This window comes from Trypanosoma brucei, chromosome 11 (genome assembly GCF_000210295.1).
Source record: "Trypanosoma brucei gambiense DAL972 chromosome 11, complete sequence".
Lineage (NCBI taxonomy): Eukaryota > Euglenozoa > Kinetoplastea > Trypanosomatida > Trypanosomatidae > Trypanosoma > Trypanosoma brucei.
The window spans coordinates 3,144,449-3,159,758 of record NC_026744.1 but is presented as its reverse complement, the minus strand read 5'-3'; the positions used below and the strand labels follow the sequence as shown (position 1 = coordinate 3,159,758).

Here is a 15,310-nt window from a genome sequence, read left to right as displayed (position 1 = left end):
ACATCTCACTCTTTCCAGCAGCAGAAAGACAAGTTTAAACAAAAGTCCACGCGTGACCAGCGCATGTGAATGAGCGGGTGGGAAAGGTGTGTTTCCTATGTACGTCGGCAGCTGCTATTCTTCCGTGATGACCTCATGAAGCTTACTCGGCTGCGGCTACCTCCACCTCTTCCGTGTAGAACTCGTAGTAAACCTCAACCAGCTGCCGAGCGCAGAACCCACGCCACATCCGCTGTATATCAACGGCGGCCAGCCACCGATCACTTTTCTGAAGGCTCCGTCGTGTGGAAGCCCGCGAAAGAAATCCACGACCGCAGCGCTGAATTAATGCAACCACCGCGGCAAGAACAACTGGATCATAGCATAGAGAGGAAGAATATTCAGATGTTGTGACGCTTGCAAACTCAGACCCTGCTGGACACGAAGAATGCGAAGTTTCCCTCCCCCCCAACCCTGCAGATGTTCTGCGTCCATCGGCAGAACCCTCCAGATCAGGGCGTCCTGAAAAGATAGCTGACAAGGAACCGAGAATAGTAGTTGACCTCGTGTCCATGTTGCGCAAAGGCGGGTGGACAGCGTTTGCGGTGCAAGACTTGACTACGTCTAATTGGTCCGAGGAGGGTGATCTCTGGCCATCGACTTGGTGTAAGCTAGTAGTGTCCAACGATTGGTGCTCGTCACCCTTCTGCGCGCAAATATCTGCGGATTGCGACGTGCCCGACAGACAAGAGCGACTCACTGACCGAGTTGGCAATACGCACGTTTCACATAGCTTCACACTGAATGAACATGGACCCTCAGAGATATAACTCGTACCTGTGTTCCGGAGGGGAGTCACAAAAGAGCCGGTATCGAGTGACGTTCTTCCTCCCGCCACAAGGGCTTCGGGGCCGCATGCGGAAAGTCTGTTACCTGCGCCGGGGAACATATTTTCTTTTGTAAATAGAGCATATGTTTTTAACATTTTCTCCCGTCTTCTTTCTTTCTCTTCTGTGCTAGCTTGCTCGAGCTCCAGCTCCCGTACCGCTACCAGCCACGGGTTGATAACCTTTGCCCGCACCAGAGATTGGATCATGGTTGCGTACGTGTGCAGGGACTCCATGTTCACCTTGTGTTGGTCGTAGTACGCACGCGAAAAGCGGAGTTGCGAAACGTACTCATAGGCAGCGTGTCGACGCCAGGACATCTGAATACTTCTCGCGGAGCGATGCAGCTTGGCCAGCGTCGGTCGCAGTTGCACACCATCTCGCAGCATTCGGGATCGAACGAGGAACATGCGGACCATGGCTTGGATACGCAAAACTGACAAAAGCTGCTCTTGAGCGCTCTGTTTTTGCTGGTGCTCCATAAGACGCATCCCGATGATTACTTTCTTCTGTTGCCGCTCTCTGTAGGTGATCCAAGCATTCCTGATAGTTGTTGCATATTTATGACGACCATGGTGCAAGAAATGAAGGTAGTCCTTATTCTCATGCCACACGGTGAACATACGCCATGTTGCCTGTATCTTGGAGGCGCAGTAGTGCCTCAGTTGAGAGATCATACGTTGCTCCTCCCTCAGTTTGGTAGCCATCTTGGCTTCTAAGAACATACGGCGGCCCATTTGACGTTTGTACATGGATTGTATCTTGCGGGCACATACATGCGTCCAGTCTAACGCCCGGCGCAGAGCCATACTTTTCCTTTGGGCAAACCATCGGCGCACGGCGCACTGAAGGAGCAGAACAGCGTCCGCCACCTCCTCGCGGCGCCGCTGCAACATCCATTTCGTTAGTTGCTGCTCACGCATGATCCCAGCAATATGAGTTGCACGTTTCTTCCATACTATGCGTAACAAAAAGCGACGTCGCGTGAGCATCGACGGATACATTTTAGCACATTCCTCTCGCGAACGGTAAGCACGCAGCACATCCAATATCTTCAACACGGACAACTCTACATTTGCCACGCACTTGAATCTACCCCACATGGCATCTACTATCCTCTCTTGTTCTTCTAAATACGCCACGACATTTTTCTTCAAACCTTCCACGTATTCTTTCGCCTTTCGTATCGCCAGCACACCTCTCCACCGCTTTTGGACCGGATAAACATGACGGAGGAGCACCGCCAATCGGTCCTGCTTCCGCAGCCGCTCGCGGACCCGCCTCTCACGTGCTTCCACCCGACCCACGTGACCTCGCCACACGGACTGAACCCGAATTGTGGCGGCGAGCAGCCTCAGGATGCGGATGCGGACAGCACACATGCGCCAGGAAGATTGTATGACAATGGATGCCGCAACCCGGCGTCGGGCCTCTAAAATGGCTTCATTTAATTGCACAATTACACCTAGGCCACGGTTTCGCTCCTCCACTACACTCTGCCTACCGCGAAGGTGCCGTTGAATTACCACTAGACGCTGTACCAAGAGACGGTGAGCCCGAAGCTCGTGCTTCTCTTTGATGGGTCCGCGAGTGGCAAGATGATTACGGTACGCATGTTGTATAAGCTCTACGGCTTCCCTCTGCCGCATTCGTTCCTGTAGCATCGGCAGCCTGTGTTTATTCTCCCGGCGTGACAAGATTCCCCGCCAGTAGCTTTGTGCCAGAATTGCGGCCTCAAGAAGTTTTTCGAAGCGAAGGTCGCGCACAAGGGCGGACAACATGCGTAGTCTCCTATCAGTTATTCGGAGGTACCTTCCCGGCGGCGGCGCACTCTCCGCGGTATTGTCGTTCAGCTTCCAGAGCGATCGTCCACATCCCGATTCCAACGTTCCCGGTTCAATCATTTCATCTGCAGCATTCAGTTCATGCAGTCGACCCAAAGAGCACATCAGCCCCCTTACGTCCTTGCGAAGACCTTTGTAACACTCGTACGCCGTCTCCGGTACGCATGTCACAACCAGTGGCGATACATGCGACGGGGGAGCATACAATCCGTACGTCGGTGGTTGCACCGACCCCCTGCGACGGAGATCTTGAATAACTGATGGAAGCGTGGGTACCCGCTTTTTCTTCTTCTCCGTTACCGTCGACCGCTGGTTGATGCGGGGCGCTGCCGGTGAGGCCGGTGTCCTCGGCCTCGACTTCGGCGATGACTTACCGGATCCTAATCTCTGTCCACGTTTCACTACCGTTTTACGTCTTTGTAACCCCTTCAGCGGTGGAAAAACAATTCGCTGCATCCGCTGCGTCTCCAGTAAAAACTGTAAAAAAAGTGGACTTGCAAGAATCTCGAGGTCATCGGTCATCATTTGCATACGTGGCGGTTCGTCACTCTGTGCAATCACAGCTGCCGAGTTTCCGCTTTTGGCGGCAGTAAGTCGTTGCTGACAGCGCGAGACGAGCGCGCTACCCTCTGCAAGGAACTTCGTTGCGCAGCACAGAGCAAGCTGAGCGTGGTACACCTCCATGTCACTTTCTCCACTCCACGCTGCTAGCCCTGCAAGTAAATGATGACACATAATGGCGTGGGTAGCGACCATTGTGTGATATTCCTTGTAGAGTGATGATATCTCCCGTGTCAGCGAAACTTCAAGTTCCAAGCACACTTCGGCCACTTGACTGCAACGTGCAACAAATTCTGTAGCATCTTCATACCGTCGCGCGGCTAGAAAAGCAACAGCCATGTTATACAATGTCAAGGTTCTAAACGCTTGATGGTGCTGCACCTTCAGTGCCCGCTGGAGGGTTTTCAAAATGGCCTCCGGAGGCTCATGCGCGATATATTGTTGAAAAGCAATGTTGTTGAGCGTCGCCTCCATTAGGTGACTGAGAAGCAGCGGACACTCCGCAAACTCACCACCGTCCGCTGCTGTGTTGACGGTGCTTGCAGAATACTCAAGTGTGGACAGAGCCTTCCCGAAAAAGTAGTGACCTTCCTCTGCCGGAAATGCGGCATAGGCGCGGCGAAGGCCCTCTCGATTAGCAGTGACAACAAGCGCTTTTACGTGATGCCATACCGGCTGCATTTTCTTGGGTGTTGCCGACGCGTTGCGGCGTATGTCCAAAGCACGTAGCATTGCCTCAAGTGCATCCTGTGCGCGTTCTCCCACCATGCTCAGCGGCGCTTCATCAAGAAGAAGCTCTGCATCACGGAGTCGCCGGACCTCCTTTTTCCTTGCCGCACGCTGCGATGCCGTTTGCATTCCCGGCCGTGAGGAAGGACTTGACCCCGCACGTCGTGTTCTGCCTTCACTTGGAGTTTCCCCCCGCGAAGGTGACCGCTTTCCCTTGCCTGGTGACGCAACACGCCGTGCCGGAGACACGGTGCCCATTGTTGTGCAACTAGACCCTTCTTTTCCTTTAATTCACAGCAGTTGCTCTTCTGTCTGATGGACCCTTCCCTTACTCTATAATCCCCTAATTGCACTCCTGAGGAGCTACACCAATGCGGTGGTCAGGGTCCCGAGTCCTACTTTGAGTTTCTGCGGACTTCTTCCCTCTACTACAATCAGGAAGAGGAGCACCCGAGTGTACACGACACGAGTTTATTATAAGAATTATAAAAAGACAAAAGAAAAGAAAGGAGTGCATCCACCCCCACACGAAAATAACTTACCTAAAGCATAAATAATTAACCTGTACTGCTCATACTCACATTTTGAGTAGACAATGCAGCCCAGTGGCAAGCAGAGCCGTAACGGACAAGGGAGAAGGTCAAGGTCAGTTCCTCTTATTTCCATTTCCCCCCTTTCCCTAACCCTCGAGACGCGGTGTCCCATCCCACCCTTTCAGTGGTGCGGTGGATTCCAACTCCACTGTGCAACCTGCAACGCAAGTGTGACGAGGGGGACATGGTCGTAGGTCGCACTTAACCAACTTATGGGAATGCGGCGGACTCCCATTCGTGCTCCAAGTAGTGCACCTACAATAAGGCTACGTTGACAGACGGGTCCACCGAGGTGAATGGCTGCTTTAATGCCCTCGGCGAACGATGCTGCCCCTCGCGCCACAACTAAACATTCACGAACGACGCGTACATCGCTCTCGAGGAGCCGCGCAGGAAACAAAGGGACTGTTTCGCTGTCTGTTTCACTTAATTCTTCGGTACGAGAGTGTGAAGATCCCACCAGAGCCGGTGGGCAATACAATGCCAGGTCGTCGGGAAAGACATGAGCGGTCCCGGGAGCGGCCATAAATGCGGCATTCCGATACGGATCAGGATTACTTTGCAGACAGCGAAGAGCAACGCCCAAGACACTATTAGTGTAGGCATACACGTCTTCGCGTGAGGCGACTGCCTGTTCCGCCGGCGTTTCCGTGAGGAACTCCAAAAAGCCACTCGCGTATTCACGCAACGTGCTGTCGTCAGCCCATGGGTAAATGACCGGTAGTTGCATGGTGATGCACAAAACATGCAGCAGTGAAGCGTGCTCGCGGACAAAGCAGTCAGGATGAGCCCTGGCGGTGGCCACCCATTCGTTTTTCACGTATTGTACGGGGAAGTCACCACGGGAAGTAGCCATGACCCGCAGTAGCTGTGAAAAGAGGTAAAACGTGTAAGAGTGGTGACGAAGCAAACCAGACTTATGCTCACGTGGGGTAACAGAAGCGAATACTACGGGATCTTCGTCCTCATCCTGCAATGACCCACTCTCAGCTGCGACGGCGGCAACCTCCTCGGCCGTGTAGCCATCGAGGGCGCGTGCCGCCGCATCTCCCACGGCGGCTCCAATGAGAAGGCCGGTTTGCCGCTGTTGGACGTCACTAAGCTGTTGGAAGCTTTTCTCATAGAAGTTAAGTGTCGTGGGAGCTGAATTGTGCTGCAGCTTCGCTACCATTTACTGATGCGCTATATATCCTTTACCGGCGCGCTTACTTTACTCCGCCCTGGAGAATTGAAGTGTGCATCAATTTCAAGGGAAGACGGGGAAAAAGCAAGAACGCATACACCGAGTGTTAAACACGAGAATAATTTGGCAGTAACGGGCAGAGGCCCCCCCTTAAACATGTGAATCATGTAGTGTACCGGTGTGCAGGAAGTAGAGGGTGCGAAGCCATAAAGAGGGATGGTAAAGAAAAAGAAACAAGGGTAGTATTAACGTGAGAAGCAGTTTGATAAACATTCACGAAATTCAACGAAACATTATGGCCATGGGACACACACACACACAGACACAGACGAACACCCATACGCATATGTACACATATATATATATATAGATACGTATGTATACGTGTGCACGCGTGTGTGCGTGCATGTGTGTTGAAATACGCATCTTATATATACACAGCCCCCTCTCATACGGCCAGTGCATTCTCGCGAAAACTCACTTTGGTGCCGTGGCTGTAGAGATAGCACCTCATACAAATTACGAAGATGGAACAATTACAGAAACGGTTAAAACAATGAGGCACTTAACCCTACGCTCCCCCGTCAAAGTTCCGGGCTGATACGAGCCACAGCGGATGCCTGCGCGGCGGCTGCAGTAGCGGCAGCGGTAAGTGTGGTGCCCGTGTTGGCTGCGCTGTTTTTGGCGAGGGGGATGCTATGCGCAACTGCACGCCTTGTGGGTGACTCTACCACTGGGCTTTCCGGATCCCCACGTCGTTGCTTTTGCGCATACTGCTGCAGTATGGCCCTCATTTCATCCACGGCAGCACGCAGCCCCGCCACCTCTCCTCGAAGCCGGCTCATCTCCCTTAACTGCCGGGAATCTTTCGCCAGCCGAGCTCGCGATACATAACCACGGGATACCCGTTGCAATTCAACAACGTACGGTCGCAGCGAGTCGATGAAGACATCATAGCTCTCCTTGAGGTTTCGCCACCGTTTGCGGTCAAGGTAGCCGCGGTAGTACTTCTGAACCACGACGGCAGACTTTTCTCTGGTACGGGCCCAGAATATCCTAAATTTGTGCAACTCCTCCTCCATTTGCCGGAACAAATGGTCGAAGTTGTCGATGCGCTGCATAATTTCGGTGTGAACACTGTGTTCGCTTTCAGCGGTACTGATACTTTCGCAGCCCAACGAACGCACAACACTCAAGGTGGTATCGGCTTTCGCTGACCTCCGTTGGTCAGGGAAATAAGGTCGTTGCCCACTGGCTAACATGTTGGTCCTTATGCGCGTACAGGTTCTGTGGACGACTTCTGGAAGTTGTCGCCGGGCCAAGAACCCCCGAACGTGCCTCTGTAGCACCCTTACGGCAAATACGCGTCTTGCCATACTCTCTTGCCAAAGAACCTCCATGACGTTTGACAGTTGCCTTACCTTCCACTGGAGCATCTGCACAACAAGCTCAATGGGCTGTGGCTTCGAGCTCGTTCTCCGCACGGTGCCATCCGCCGCCGGCGAGGGCGAGGCGGAGGGGAACACGGCACCGGTGGCAAAGCGGATTCCACCAACATTGTTGATGACGCCTCCGTTTACAGCACCGACGGCCGGGTTGGGCGAAGGTGGAGACTTCTCTCTTACCGACTCTCTCGCGCCAACAAGTGACCTTGAAGTGGTCCTCTGAGTGAACTTTCGCAAGTACGAAACCAGCTGGGTACCATTATTGGTATTCATCACGTCCATAAGCTCATAACTAAGTTTATTGTTCCTACGGAAAAGCTTGCAGGCTATCTGGCGTTCCTCTGTGGTGAGGGGCACCTCGTCTAACAACTCGAGGTAAGGCAGAAGCCACAACAACCAAGCGCGAATACCCCCCATCGCGGGATCAGTTGATTCAAAGTCCTGTACGCAGGGGTTCCCCGCGACATTCAGCACGCAAAGTGTCCCTGCCAACACGGTGAGGGGAAGTAATGACGGCAGAACGGCAAGTGAGTTGTGGCTGATGGAGAACGAGCAGAGCCGCAGAAGTGGCAAACGGTTATCAAGATCTGCAATGAGATCGATGCGATTGTAGCTAAGATTCAGTTCCTCTAATACTGGTATACAACGAAGATCCGGCACCTCAATGAGCTGATTGTGAGACAAATCGAGGTGGGTGAGTTCTTCTAAAAATCCGGGAACTGCGGGTCCCACCGATCCGGCTGATGCCATCGGTGTTGCTGCTGAGGCAATACCACCTTCCTTATTTGCGCCTGACTCATTATGTGAAATACCACAGCGGAATGTCGTGTCGAAGTCAGCCATGCATATCTCATTATATGAAAAATTGCATCGCTTGAGGCACCGAAGTTTCCGCAGCAGCGTTGTTGAGTGCGCGTCTAAGATGCGTAGTGCGTTGTGGCTCAGGTCAAGAAACTCAAGGCACACAAACGCCTCAATACCCTGAAGTGTGCTCAACCGGTTGTGCGATGCAGTGAGAGATGTAATGTGCTGAACAGCACTCGCAAGGGAAGGGGAGAGGGTGAGAGACAGAAGACTGTCGTGCTGCGCGGTAATGGACACATATCTCTTGCAATTGCCACCGGTAAGAGCGTCGTGCAGCTGTCCTATGCTGTCCAGAGATGTATGTTCACCAGGAAGATTTGAAACATTTAGCACACCATTCCTACCCTTATGTGCTTCCTTTTCTCTCATTTTTACCTGGCAAACGAGGAAGACCCTTTTGAAGTAGTAGAAGGAAATAAACATCAAGTAAACAGGTACAGCATGATAACAAATAAAGTAATGCGCGTGCACAGTGGCAGTATGCGCGTTTTAAATTGTTTATTTACAACATTACTTTCGCTAGCATAATCAAGCGGAAGAAGGAGATGGCTCCGACCACGGTACTTTCTTGAAAGAGGTCAAACGGGTGCCATCAACCAGCCGCCCTACTGCCGGCGATCGACAAGCTTCCACATTGAATACACGGAAGTCTGATCACCTTACAGAAGCTATCACCACCACCACCACCACCACCGGATAAACGGAATCCGTCACGTGGAAAGAGACGGGGGCTCGTGCAAAAGAGCGAGGCAAGAGTCGATATCATTCGGATTTGTCAGTAACTCAATCGAGATACCAAATAGCTACCACTGGTGTTACCTCCTCTTCCTCCCTTAATCTTCTCTGTCTGCAGTGCCTTCCCATTCGTTCGCCATGTACGGGAATCCCCATTCATTCATCTTTTTTTTTCTTTTCCGTTGCGACCTCTTTACGTCAGCAACAAGCATGCACCCATCATCACCACCAAGCAACAGACCCGGTGCGTCTTTATCCATGCTCTTACAGTAGCACCTCCAACTCGTGCCGTACATATGTATGCTCATTGTCATCCCCCAGTCGCGGGTAATATGGCACAAGGGCCTCTGGGCTTGCCATATATACCATGTTATATGTCCTACGGTAAATGTCACGTACTTTCTTTGCTGGGTGGAATAACCCCTGAAGCAAATACTGAAACAACTTCCCCGAACCAATTACCAGGCGCGCTGCCTCGTAATAACCAACAACCGCCGTGACCATCTTAAGCCTCTCCTCACTTATTTTCGTCTCGTTCCGCGAAAGAAGTTCCACAATGTTGGGGTGGATAAAGTTGAGGAAGTGGATCACCAGATCCTCGAATCCGTCGTTGCCCGCGACCGCCAGCACAATTGACCGACATGCTTCAACCGCCATACGCCGGTGCTGGATCTCCATTTCCGTCAGTGCTCGCACTAACAGCGGTACGAGAGGATACACAAAGTCCTTTCCGGCTGCACCAATAGCTTCGAAGATGTATCGAACGGCCTTAAGAATGGAGTGCTGCACAATCGTGGCCACCTGCTCCCCCTCACATATTTTGCTTTCGTTCAGGAGGTAAGGAATAACAGTAAAGGCACCGCATTCGCGGGCTATCGCCCCTAGGGCCACCGCTGTGCAAATACGAATCTTACGTTTATCCTGCTTAAAGTTATCGACAAGCTCCAGGATTATGGCAAATGGTCGAATCTTCCGCGCAATAACACCAAATGTGCGTGTGCATGCCCGCCGTGTTTCACGACGGTGGGCATCAAGGAGCTCAAACAACCCTTTCGTCGCCAACTCTTGTAAGTGAATGGCCTCGACGTCCTCGTCACAATTAGTTGCGATCTCCTCCACAAGTAAAATGGTGTTCAGCTGCACATTGCTATTGCGATTCGGAATTATGTACATCAACTTCTTTAAGAGCTCTCGCACTGGCGGTTGGTACCTCGCAGCACCAAGCTCCACCAAGATGACACGTGTTGCCTTGAGGTTGGCACTCATCACAGCGGCCTCGTCGTCTTCTAGGCGGTCAAAGAGGCTTCGCCCCAGATCCTGCAGGAACAACGCTCCTCCTGCATCCTTCACGGTTGTTGCAATGCGAGCCGCCAGCTCGGCTGCCTGCATCCGGATCATCCCAGGCATGTCGCGACGGCTTTTTATGAGATCAAATATCTGCCGTAAGTGCCGCTTCAGGCGAGTACCGAGGGCATTACAGATGGTCGCCAGGCCTTCCATCACCACACGGTTCAAGCCAGTCTCGTCCTGTTTTACGGCCGCGATCGCACCGTCCATCAACAGCGCAACAAGAGTGTCGGGAACACCAACTGCACCCACGTTTGCAATAACACGTCTTACCGTCTCAACAACCATACGTTGGAAATGCTCATTCTCGTCTTTCATGTCTTGAACGAGGTATTGAAGAATCTCCGTGCTGCCAATACGCCGTGCAATTCCCACCGTCGTATCAATAAGGATACCGGCTGTTTTCCTATCAGCAGCTACGCGACGGATGGTCCAAAATCCTTCAAAAAACGGCCTCAAGATGACGTTACGAATGAAATCCACAGTCACTCCATCAGCCGAGACGCATTGTCGCACCACTTGAAGCAAAACGCGGCGATGCTCATCGTCTGGCGTGTTAAACTGATTCACAAGCGTTGGAAGCATATCTGATGTGTATTTTTGAGCATCATATGGGGCCATTAGCGGAATGAGCGCACCGAACGCGCGGACGAACAACCCCGTGGTGGTACCGATGCCGCGCTTACATTCCTCTCGCACAATATAAACGAGGGAATCCAACTCCTCAATTCCATAAGGGTAGGTTGCCTCCGCCACGTGAGCAAGCGCGCTTGCGGCCTCCCGTTTCACCCGCGGTTCATCCCGCAGAAGTTTTTCAAAAATAGGTACAAGCTCCACTAATTCTCCAGTGATGGCGTGCATGAGGATGGTTGCCATTTCAGTTATGGCCCGCGCAGACGTCTGACGAGCGAGGGCAACCGGAGACAGTGACATACCATGAATTATCTTTATCGCTATTTCTGGTCCCACAGCAAACGCTATTATTGCAACAACTTTAGCGGTATGACGACGCACACCGCTTTCCGCGTGGGCAAAGTCCTCCTTAATTGCCTCAAAAACTGCTTCATAGCCTACCACACGCGTGAGCAAAATGAGAACCTCCTTGCCATCATCTCGTAGCACCCGCTCCTGGGCGGAGAGCAAGACCTCCATCATGTGAACGATCTCCTTGCTCGAGCCACGGACATCTTTCTGTAACCTGGAAATTGCACCTTTCACAAGGTCCACATAGTAATGTTGCTCAATCACGTCGAGGATTCCCGAACGCCAAACGTGAAATGTAAACTGGAAAAGAGGTCCACTCCCAAAAATACGTGCCTTGTCTAGCAAGTACCGCATGGCGATCCGCCGTTGGTTGGTATCGCCATTCTTGATCTTGAAGAGGTTCTTCATCAGCATGTAGGAGGGAAGCACCTCGTCAGGTATCGGGTTCACGTTATGGTACTTGAGCAGAACCTCGAAAACAGGCGCATCTTGAGTTTGCATTTGTGGCATACCGTCTCCCAGACTTTCTGGTATATCATAAGTCATAGAAGCTGCCGCATCGCTGTTTTGGTTCACAACAAAGACATCCAACGACTTACTGGCAAGCTCGTAGAAGTTAGGCTCTTCCGTGGGCGGTGGGTTGTAATCGGCTGGTGGTTCCACAAGCTTAAATTCCGGTGGAAGGATCGAGTCGAGATACTCCTCTGTAAGACGCTTATTCTTAACGCGCCACTGCATTTCCAATTTCCTTGCCTGGGCTCCGATGTTAGCCGTAACAGCTGATTGTGACTCACCCCCCGCAAAGTGGGACTGCACAGGCGTTGTCCCTTCAAACTGGTAATTCGGAGTTGCACCAAAGGCCATGCCAGCGGCGGGTGTTGCCCCCGTGAACATGGGTGTTCCACTACCGAATGCCGGTGTCTGACCTCCAAATACCGGTGTCTGCCCACCAAACATCGGAGTTTGACCTCCTTGCACCGGTGTCGCACCACCAGTGGCACGCATGGTTGGGGTCTTCGCAGGATCCATCGCGTACGCACTCGGTGTTGGTGTTGCATGCCCACGCCACGCCGACAACTCCGTGTTGACGACCACTTTTGGGGTGTCGCCACCACGCTGCCGTGGCGTCCCCGCGCCCCACCGCGATGTTGTGGGAGCTGCAGATGCGGAGGAGGACATCTCCCAGCGATGCGCTTTTAACGTCGGTTCAACAGAACCGTCTTCATCGGCCATGGCTCCACCCTCTCCCAACTCCCTAGTGTATAAGTTCCTTTTATACCTATCACTATCTCCACCCTTTTAACTCCGTACACCTTGAGGTCCCACACAGTATTCCTCAGTGCTTCCCTTTGTCACTATTGCTACTTCCCTTGTCTTCGTTGGTGCACCTACGCGTGCGCACAACTGAGTGGCGGTTGGTCAAAAGGCAAGGCAAATGCCAGACGGAGGAGAGTGCAGTAAAGAAAATAAAATAAAATCATGTCACAGAGATCTAAACAAAACCCAGTATGACATCGAAGAACGGAAAGCGGCCGTCCTCCAGCAGGAATTAAAGGGTCCCACAGAAAAGCCTGAGGACACACGGACAAACAGCTCTTCTGTAAGCTAATGTAGTAAAGTTTTGAGAATTACTACATGCACGTGTAAGTGCTCTCCCCTGCTGCCCTTTGGCAATGAGGTATCATCATCCTCCATGAATACACCCCTTTAGCGGACACCAAAAGGAGTATAACCTTTCGACAAGACAACGTTTGACTCTTCCCCTCCGGTAGTATATCCCGTCGCATACACGTGGGCGCCCCACCACTGTCTCCACTCCTTTGCGACCAACCCATATTTCACCAATTAAGTCATATGCAATCAGATGCACTGTGCCCCCTTTTCTCCTTCTCATATGAAGATAAAATGTAAGCCAACAGCCCAAGCGCTAAACTGGAAGAGTCAAATGCGATCAAGCTAAATATCGCCCGAAAAGAAAACCATGATAACCCCATCATGAAACTGCATCCGACCAATGGCAGTAAAGACGCTACCGTCACACCCATGCAGCTGTTGCTAGCAAATAGTCAATGAGCACCTGTGGATACTTCCTTCGCATAACGTCGAGTGGAAGCATTTCGATGGTCATTTTGTCAATCTGTACACGAACGTAAATGTTTCGCCTACTAGAAGATCCTGTCCCTCTTCCATCCTCCTCTTTCACCTGGGCCACAACCTTTTCTTCTGTAGGTGCACGACTACAATAAAGGCCCACCACCTTTATATTGGCTTGACTCCGTGAAGTAAACGGGGCTGAAGATGATGCGCTCCTGCCCACCCCAAACCCAGCAGAATGTCTAGCATATGGAATGTTAGGAAGGACCTTTGACAGGTTACACAGTTTCATGGCATCAGTCTCGTTCATCACTTTGCCCTTCAATACACCTATACTCAACTGGCAAAACCTGCAGAAAACAAGGGAGAAAACGTAAACGTGAGCAAAGGGCGTGTGCAGCAAACGCTGTTGTCAGCGTCAGAGGCAAACTACAGTCGACCCCCCACTTCAGTTCTTCCCCCGCATCGTGGTGGGAGGAAGCCTAAAATAAGGGGCAGCGAGCACACCAAAAGGTACGTGCAATAGGGAACCGTATTTGTGCCCTTGCTGTTATGAGAGTTTAAGGAAAAGCATAAAACAAAGTCAACTAGTAGAGATCAAAATGAGCAACCCGCGGGTTGAGCTAGTGGCTATTCACTAGTGCTTTACTTGCGCGCTGGACCACCGCGGCGAGCGCCCTTCGAGACGTTCGGTGCCGCCACAACATTAGGCAGGACGTGACGCGGAACGCCAGTCTCCATACGCTTCAGCATGGCAAGTGTCTGCTTGTCGACACGGATGCCGTCCTGGATAGCCTGGTCAACATGAGAAACCTCCGGCACGTAGTCCATGCGGCGCTCACGCTCCTCTTCTTGCAGTTTCAGCGAGATACCACGGACAGGGCCGCGGGCAAGACGCTTCATAATGTGTGTGGCGTAACCGGCAATCTTATTCTTCAGCTTCTTGGAGCGGGCAATAGTGACATCCATAACAATGCGCTTGTTTTGGTAGAAGTCCTTGTTCAGTTTGGAGAAGTACTTCTCCACGATCTGCTTGGACGCGCGCTTCACGGTCTTCGTGCGGATCTTACCCATAGTCGCTGTTCGATCTCACTTCCGTTAGTGCAGAGGGAGCGGTAATGACCGAAATCAAGTGAAAACAAAGCGTAAAGGAGAAAAGAGAAAAAAAAAGAGCAGTACAAGTACGTGCACGACATAAAGATTCCGTACCAGATGAGAAAGCAGAACCCCCACTTAGAGAAAAAAAACGCAAAGGAACATCAGCAATACAGGGCATGCTAAACCACCGAGCACTGTTGTGAAAGGAAACGAAAACACAGAACCTCACAAATGATATCTTTTTTGAAATGGAAAAGTCAAAATGAGCAACCCGCGGGTTGAGCTAGTGGCTATTCACTAGTGCTTTACTTGCGCGCTGGACCACCGCGGCGAGCGCCCTTCGAGACGTTCGGTGCCGCCACAACATTAGGCAGGACGTGACGCGGAACGCCAGTCTCCATACGCTTCAGCATGGCAAGTGTCTGCTTGTCGACACGGATGCCGTCCTGGATAGCCTGGTCAACATGAGAAACCTCCGGCACGTAGTCCATGCGGCGCTCACGCTCCTCTTCTTGCAGTTTCAGCGAGATACCACGGACAGGGCCGCGGGCGAGACGCTTCATAATGTGTGTGGCGTAACCGGCAATCTTATTCTTCAGCTTCTTGGAGCGGGCAATAGTGACATCCATAACAATGCGCTTGTTTTGGTAGAAGTCCTTGTTCAGTTTGGAGAAGTACTTCTCCACGATCTGCTTGGACGCGCGCTTCACGGTCTTCGTGCGGATCTTGCCCATAGTTCCTAAGAAACAGTGCCTTCCCTTTCTTTTTAAAGATACGTGAAGTTCTAACGTTCAGAAGTGGAACAACAGACGAACCAAATGAAAACAAGTAAAAATTTAGGAGAGTAAGGTAAAAAAAAAAATGAGCGAGAGGTACACATTACCAAACGCAGCATAGCTGCCTTGATTAGCAACGTTTTTTGCTCTTTGTCGTGAAGTACTTCGGAGCCCGCCAGTTTAACGGATGG

General features: G+C 51.7%; 7 protein-coding genes across 7 annotated transcripts; all 7 read right to left on the bottom strand.

The window, feature by feature from the left end:
* Window positions 1–142: 142 nt before the first annotated feature.
* TbgDal_XI13340 (hypothetical protein, conserved) lies at window positions 143–4,258 on the bottom strand (the record flags this gene model as incomplete). The annotated part of the gene is made up of 1 exon (XM_011782177.1): window positions 143–4,258. The coding sequence occupies one exon, from the start codon at window positions 4,256–4,258 to the stop codon at window positions 143–145; it is 4,116 nt and encodes a 1,371-aa protein (XP_011780479.1).
* A 456-nt stretch (window positions 4,259–4,714) lies between these two features.
* Window positions 4,715–5,764, bottom strand: TbgDal_XI13330 (hypothetical protein, conserved; the record flags this gene model as incomplete). The annotated part of the gene is made up of 1 exon (XM_011782176.1): window positions 4,715–5,764. The coding sequence occupies one exon, from the start codon at window positions 5,762–5,764 to the stop codon at window positions 4,715–4,717; it is 1,050 nt and encodes a 349-aa protein (XP_011780478.1).
* A 596-nt stretch (window positions 5,765–6,360) lies between these two features.
* On the bottom strand, window positions 6,361–8,508 carry TbgDal_XI13320 (leucine-rich repeat protein (LRRP), putative; the record flags this gene model as incomplete). The annotated part of the gene is made up of 1 exon (XM_011782175.1): window positions 6,361–8,508. One exon carries the CDS (start codon window positions 8,506–8,508, stop codon window positions 6,361–6,363), a length of 2,148 nt encoding a protein of 715 aa, XP_011780477.1.
* Window positions 8,509–9,084: 576 nt separating this feature from the next.
* Window positions 9,085–12,384, bottom strand: TbgDal_XI13310 (splicing factor 3B subunit 1, putative; the record flags this gene model as incomplete). Its single annotated transcript, XM_011782174.1, has 1 exon — window positions 9,085–12,384. One exon carries the CDS (start codon window positions 12,382–12,384, stop codon window positions 9,085–9,087), a length of 3,300 nt encoding a protein of 1,099 aa, XP_011780476.1.
* Window positions 12,385–13,186: 802 nt separating this feature from the next.
* TbgDal_XI13300 (hypothetical protein, conserved) lies at window positions 13,187–13,555 on the bottom strand (the record flags this gene model as incomplete). The annotated part of the gene is made up of 1 exon (XM_011782173.1): window positions 13,187–13,555. One exon carries the CDS (start codon window positions 13,553–13,555, stop codon window positions 13,187–13,189), a length of 369 nt encoding a protein of 122 aa, XP_011780475.1.
* A 335-nt stretch (window positions 13,556–13,890) lies between these two features.
* TbgDal_XI13290 (40S ribosomal protein S17, putative) lies at window positions 13,891–14,319 on the bottom strand (the record flags this gene model as incomplete). The annotated part of the gene is made up of 1 exon (XM_011782172.1): window positions 13,891–14,319. The coding sequence occupies one exon, from the start codon at window positions 14,317–14,319 to the stop codon at window positions 13,891–13,893; it is 429 nt and encodes a 142-aa protein (XP_011780474.1).
* Window positions 14,320–14,648: 329 nt separating this feature from the next.
* Window positions 14,649–15,077, bottom strand: TbgDal_XI13280 (40S ribosomal protein S17, putative; the record flags this gene model as incomplete). The annotated part of the gene is made up of 1 exon (XM_011782171.1): window positions 14,649–15,077. One exon carries the CDS (start codon window positions 15,075–15,077, stop codon window positions 14,649–14,651), a length of 429 nt encoding a protein of 142 aa, XP_011780473.1.
* Between the last annotated feature and the right edge of the window lie 233 nt (window positions 15,078–15,310).